This window comes from Trachypithecus francoisi, unplaced genomic scaffold (genome assembly GCF_009764315.1).
Source record: "Trachypithecus francoisi isolate TF-2019V2 unplaced genomic scaffold, Tfra_2.0 Lachesis_group13, whole genome shotgun sequence".
Lineage (NCBI taxonomy): Eukaryota > Metazoa > Chordata > Mammalia > Primates > Cercopithecidae > Trachypithecus > Trachypithecus francoisi.
The window spans coordinates 31,446,845-31,453,607 of NW_022681458.1; the positions used below are offsets into that span (position 1 = coordinate 31,446,845).

Consider the following 6,763-nt stretch of genomic DNA (forward strand, 5'->3'; position numbering starts at 1 on the left):
TTATAAGAGAGGTAGTTACAAGGTGCTATAAAAATGCAAAGGAAGTAGTAATGAAGTCTAGATGGTGAGGTCTAAGGAATAGCTTCATGTTAAAGATGACATTAAAGTTGCAGTTTGAACACTATGACAGGAATAGAGGGGCAAAAGCAGAGTACAGCAATCAGCAAGGGCATATTCAGGGAATGGCTGCCATGGTTTCAAATGCTGGATCTTGAGGTGGCCAGTAGGGACCAATAGTCTATAAATCAAGAAAGCAATTTAAACGCTACGTCATAGTTTATCTTTTATTTTTTGTTTAATATGTTGGGCATTATTGTGAGGCAGAGGGAGAACCACTGAAGATTTTTTAAGTAGGTAAAAGCTATGTGGAAATTTGTGTTTTTGAAGCAATGTTCAGTAGTTTAACACAGAAATAAAGTTCTCCATGCCTTGACTTGCTGTAAGGTCATATAAAGACATGCCCAACCAAATATGGAAATATCATTTGAAGTCTACCCTCACCACATCTCCACCCACTCCAGCTCTAACACTGGGTTTCTGCTTACCTTGATCCTGTGTACCAGGGGAGCAAACAGAAACACGAAGAGCTCCACGGTAGCCATGGAGTTCTGGAAGATCTTTCTTCGGTTGTTCTCTTCTTCATCATTAGAGCTTCTTTGGCAAGGCTGCCCTGGAGAACCCTGGTTTTCAACCTGGTGGATGAAAGCACTGCTGCTTCCACCCCAGCTGGAGCCTCGGTCTGTACCCCCAAATCGCTCATTGTTGCAGTCCTGGGGGGCCTCCAGAAGCATCCAGTGTAGAGTGTGAAGGAGCTTTGTCTCAGCAACACCCAATTTATCCTGGTGGCCTGCATGGGACAATTACACAGGCAGGTTAAGGCAAACTCTGTGACCAGAGCAATAGGTTTCAACATTGGGTCTGGGAAGAATATCCCTGCTTTCTCTACACTTCTTACCACCACTGCTAGCAGGGTTCATTCTTGTTTTTTGGACTCCCCTACTGGCTGTAATCTCTGCAGAATGATATGCTACCATGGGGGCAGAAACTGCTGAATCACTTTTCTTCAGTTAAGTACCCAAATATATTTCCAAATAGGCAGCATAGTGGTTAAAAATATAGGCTCTGAGGATAAAAGCGATCCTGGTTTAGACAATGTGACCTAGAAAGGTCCCTCTACGAAGTAATATTTGAGCAGAGGCTCAAACAAGGGGAGGAAATGGGATGAAGAGTATGTACACTAACATGGGGTACATGGGTAGGACACATTGCCAGATGAGAATAGCAATCTGTAAAATATTCTAAAAAATAGTTCTTATGCACATGTGCACACATACTCACACACTACTACAAAGTTGGAAAATGTCTGAGGCAAATATGCCCAGTTCATGAGAGTGGTTGCTTTAGGAACTGAGAGAACAAAAAGGATGACCTTGGCTAGGACTCATCTTGGGCAGGTGAAGGTCTTAGCTTACCTCTAATATTTTAATTTTGTTGATGTTGTTTGTTTGTTTTTGAGACAGAGTCTCACTTTGTCGCCTAGGCTGGAATGCAGTGGTGTGATCCCAGCTAACTGCAACCTCCACCTCCCAGATTCAAGTGATTCTCCTGCCTCCGCCTCCCGAGTAGCTGGGATTACAGGTGTGCACCACCACACCTGGCTAATTTTGTAGTTTTAGTAGAGACGAGGTTTCACCATGTTGACCAGGCTGGTCTTGAACTCCCAACCTCAGGTGATCCGCCTGCCTCGGCCTCCCAAAGTGGTGGGATTACAGGTATGAGCCACCACATCTAGCATATTTTAATGTTTAAGAGGAGAAAATATTCATATATTACTTGTAAAATTAAAAAATTAAAAACAAGACTGCCAGTTTCTTTATTGGTAAAACGAAAATAATGATAGTACAAGTGTGAGGAGGATTTTGTGATAATTAAATGAGATAATGTATGCACAGTGCTTGAGAAAACAGATACTACTCAATACAGGTTATTATGATGAGTGTTGAACACAAAGGGCAATGACATGCAATAAAGAAGTAATGCAGGGCACCAACCTAGCTTGTTTCGGTTTGAAAGCAGGGTTGCAGTGCAGTGGAGGACATGAGGCAAAGCAGCTTGCACCAGTTCCCATCTGGAAATGCTCTGAATGGCTTCAGAGAGAGCTGGAGAGAGGCCATGCAGCTTGTTTTCTACCAACACTCGCTCAAAGGACTGTAAATTCAAAAACAAAAACAATAAGAAAAGCCAAAATCCAAAACCATGTAAACTAAGAAACTGAAGATTCTGATTAGTGAAAAAATGAACAGCAAGGTACTGTACCCCTTAAAAGGTGCAAATTACTGGACCAAATTCTTTAGGGAGAACTCATTGCATTTTCTTGTATATGTTGATGTGCAATGGGTCAGTAATAATTTTCTGTTATCTACCCATTTGTAGGCTTTTGAGCCAAAGTAAATGGCTTGAATTAACAAACTATTTTTATTTCTGTTAAAGTAAGCTTCCTCTAACAAATAGGAACAAAACATTTAACCTCATGAGATTTTTGGATGTATATTTTATAAAATGTTGCTGAGTCATCCAAAAGGCTGTCACAACTGCAGACCAAAATGAGTTTTTTGTCAAAGTGTCTTGAGAAATAGAATTTATGTCAATTTCTTCAACTGGTGCTAACTAAGATACAACTTTTTCAAGGATTCTGATTTTGGAATCCCTGATTTATCTCATGGCTTAGCAATGACCTGGCACAGAACACTCTCTACCTAATGCCTGGAACAATAAAAGATAGTTAATATATCTGTGGAATAAAGAAAGAAAGGAAGGGAGAGCAGGAAGGAGGGAGGGAGGAGGAAAATAAGCCATCTTTACTTTGCTGGTTATTAAACTTTCTATCCTTGCCAGAGATACTCAGAGAGTATCAGAGAGTGTAGCACTCCAGAACAAGTAACAACTCTGACCTACTCAATTATTTTTTTTTCTTTTGAGGGAGGAGAGAATATCACTGTAAGATATTGGAGAAAATGTAGTTACCAAATATTAGAATAAATTTAATAAACATTTGACTTGCAAGAACATGATTTGCACTTGATGCCCCAGTCAAGAAAATTATATAAATGTTCTATATAATAATCACAATACAAGTACCAAGTGTTCAAACTGTATTACTAGAATTATTACGATACCTATGAGAAAGACAGGTATCCCAATATGGCTTACTACAGAGATTTCCAAAGAAAACTTTTTACTTTTTGATTCAAAAAAAGAAAAATAAAACATTCACCTTTATAATGAAGGGCACACTGAGATTTTGGCAAAGAGTATAATGAGAGATGTAATATTTTGCTTTAAGAAACTAGATAAAGGCCTTTAGATACATTGGTGATATAAATACAAATATTATAAAATTCACCAGTCCTCAGGTATCTAAGCATTAAGTAAGGGGTGTGTATATTAGAGACTAAAAGATTATAAAGAATCTATACACTCTAATGACTATACTGCAGAGGATGAGTTATGCATTTCATAATCTCAGAATGTTCTGGGTAATGTCAGTTTCTCCTTAAGTGTCACTAATACAACTTTTAATATTTTTTTAAACTTGGGAAATTGCTTTCTATATTGAGATCTATGTATCTCTATCCCTATCTATCTATCCATTAATTTAACTTACTATTTGATATTGTGTGACTACATTAAAAATGTCAGAAATATCTGTGCCAAGAACAGAGAAAAGTCAGGATTATTTTAAGCTAGTATAATTGTCAGCATGGTTAAGAAAGTCTGAGATTTCAAGTGTCAAATTACTCCACAAGCTAAGTTCAACAACAAATTCCATTAAAAGGTCCTTATAAGAAAGTTATATTTTAAAAAAATGTGTTTGTGACAACATTGAAAGACAGGAGATGTAACGAAACAAATTCCTATGTTGAGTGGGCAGGTATGTGTTTAACTTTCCAGTTGGCTTCCATCAGAATTTTTTGCCCTAACACATCTCAGAGTGCCTTACCACAAGGTCATCCACACAGCTATTTGTAAATATGCATGGCAAATCCAAATTGGTAGATTTCCATTTTTAGGTTATAATATATGCAATGTAAAGACTTTTAGGTAAGCTCCAAATATTAATGAAGGCTGTGAAAAGTCCATTTCAATTTTGCTTCATGATTTCATGTCTTATTTTCTCAATTTGTAAAATGAGAATTTATGGGGATATAAGATTCCCTTAGAATCTCAGGACAAATGCATTTTATTTTGTATAAATATTAGCAGTATTATTTTCACAATTATTTTATATTATTCATTTTTAGAACTGGAGAACATATGCAAGACATAAAAGTGCAGAGATGCATATATTTTGTTCAAGTAGTTCTTTCACAAGTACTCTGTCATATGAACTTCCACTATAAGTATCAGTTTTGTTAATTAAGGATTCGACTTCACACTTGCAGGGGGCAAAAAAACCCTCCACCACCTGGTTCTCTGTTGTCTCCCTGCCTTCTCTTCTACCACTGGATCCCTCCCCACCCTTTCACTTATTCCCCAGTAGGTGCTAATTTCCTTTAACATGTTTCCTCTGCTCTTCCCTCAGCTGTCCTTCCCTCTCTTCCCCTTGTGTCTTTGGCCAAGGTTCACATTAATAGATAGATAAGCCTTATCTATCTATTGCTTACAAAACTCCCCTCCCTAGTGCTACCTAGTATCTCTTTTTGCTTAATTTTTCTCCATAGTGCTTACCACCATCTGGCTTACTATGTATATTCTAATTTGTTTGTGGCTTGTCCCCTTTCTACTAGGATGTAAACACTCTATTTGTTTTTATCATTGCTCTGTTCCAGCACAGAGAATTGTGCCTGGCACACAGTGGGTGATCAATAATATTTGCCAAGTGAATTAATATATATAGTCCATTTGATTTAAAACCTGTCTTTGGGTTCAAACCACCACACAGAATAGGGAAATAATTATTAAATGGTGAAAATCACATACCACACAAGAAGCTTCATATTGCTTCCCCAGTTTGGGCCTCAAAAATGCACTGAAAAATTAATAGATATCTGTTAATAAACATAAGTAAAATTATTATTAAAGCATCCTTGTGACATATTTTTCAATGAATAAGACAGGGTGCTATGAAATTCAAATTTCATGCTTCCTTATAGCTTTTTAATGAGCAGGTGTTGAACAGCTGATGACATTTTCTTTTACGCGTGTAATTGCATATATGAAAGAGAAGTGGATCTCGGTTTTTGGTATCCACTCTTATTCTGAAGACTTTTAAGATTTTAAATCGTCAGTGGTCAGAAGTGGTGCATTACCTACGTGTACAGCCATAATAAAAACTGAAAATTGAACACGGCTTGTGGGTCACGATTTCTAGAATCTAATTTCTTACCTGATAAATCTCTAAAATAACAATAAAAAAAACCCTTTTATGTTTATTGGAATAGGTGTGAGGCCTTTCCAGGGTTAGGGGGGAGGGTCCCTTATCACAGATCCTCAGGAGCTTTAACTGGGGAGATTAATCTGAGCAAAATGGTTAACAAGTGGGCATAGCAGATATTCGCCAAACAGGAGCTGGAAAAACAACAGGTCACCGGGCTAGAATTACAGCAGGGGGAATTGGACGCAGGAGCACAACCAGTCATAATTATCTTTCCTAGTTCCCCGCCCCCTCTTCCCAGGCTCTCTGCCCTCCCACCCCTTAAAATAATGTATACATTTATTCGACAACTGCCAATCTGCTTGTCGTCAAACTTCACTGAAATATATATATATATATACATATTTTAATGCGTGTTTTTAAGCGGGTGCAGAGGGCTTGTTTTCCAGCCCCAGAGAGGGAGCTGCAGGCTGTGGCGCGGCCTCAGCAGTGGCGGCGGCGGCGGCGGCGACCCGGGCGGCCCCGGGAGCGCCCCCAGCCCAGGGCGGCCCGCGGCGCGCCCTCTGCGCCCCTCACCTGGTTTGCCGCCACAGGAAGGTCTGGATGGGCAGGGGGATGCCACGGCCGCCGTCCTGCTCCTGGCCCTCGGAGCTCTTCCTCTTCACCATGATGGTGGCTCCCGGGAGTCCTACTGCAGGACCCAGTTCTGTCTCCTCGCTAGCCGCCGCCGCCGCCTCCTCCCGTTGCTCCCCCCAACTCTCATCCCCTCCTTCCCCGAGGCAGAGCCGGCTCTCTCCGCCCTGATCCCCCTTGCCTCTCCCCTCCCCCCACCCCTCCCCGCGCGTGGAACATGGCTGCGGGAGGAGGGGAGGGCTGGAGGAGCCGCGGAGCGAGGAGGGGGGCGCTCGGAGCAGCAGTCCTCCTCGCCGCCCCCGCACCCGCTCCCTGCTTTCAGCACCTCCCACTGTGGACAGCGGCCCGCGCCGGGCTGCACTGCCAGAGAAGCGAATCCGGGGCAGCTTGAGCCTCAGGGGTATGGCCCAAGAAGTCCGCGCTCCGCATCGCAGGCGCTGGTCCCCTGAGTGGCCTCTTCAGCCCCTGGAATTCGGCTTTCCCCGCTCCGAGCTGCACTCAGGAGTGTCCCCTGTCCTGCTTTCCAACCTCAGCATCCAAACTGTCACCGTCTGGGTAGGAGGAGCTTTGGGGAACCGCAGAGCAGTCACTAACACTGGCATCATTCTCACCTCCAGCAAGGAGGTCAGGAGTCCAGGGTTTAGCCAGAGGAACACATTATTAAAATTGTAATTTTTGTAATAATTGAAAATTATTAAAAGTGTAAACCAGGAAGGGGAAGCAAGCTTGGCAAGTGAGAGGAAGCTTGAAAGATCT

General features: G+C 41.6%; 1 protein-coding gene across 3 annotated transcripts in view; it reads right to left on the minus strand.

Moving 5' to 3' along the window:
- The window catches only part of UNC80 (unc-80 homolog, NALCN channel complex subunit), a 229,458-nt gene extending 223,113 nt beyond the window's left edge, over window positions 1-6,345 (minus strand). For 2 of the 3 annotated variants that reach the window (XM_033230433.1, XM_033230432.1), the window contains exons 1-4: window positions 5,951-6,344; window positions 4,981-5,029; window positions 2,052-2,208; window positions 546-847 (exon numbers count right to left, since the gene is read on the minus strand). In XM_033230433.1, coding sequence (XP_033086324.1) covers window positions 546-847; window positions 2,052-2,208; window positions 4,981-5,029; window positions 5,951-6,042 — 600 coding nt within the window. In that variant the 5' untranslated portion in view covers window positions 6,043-6,344. Of the gene's footprint in view, window positions 1-545; window positions 848-2,051; window positions 2,209-4,980; window positions 5,030-5,950 lie in introns of all 3 variants that reach the window. The other variant, XM_033230431.1, reaches the window with a different exon arrangement.
- Window positions 6,346-6,763: the final 418 nt, after the last annotated feature.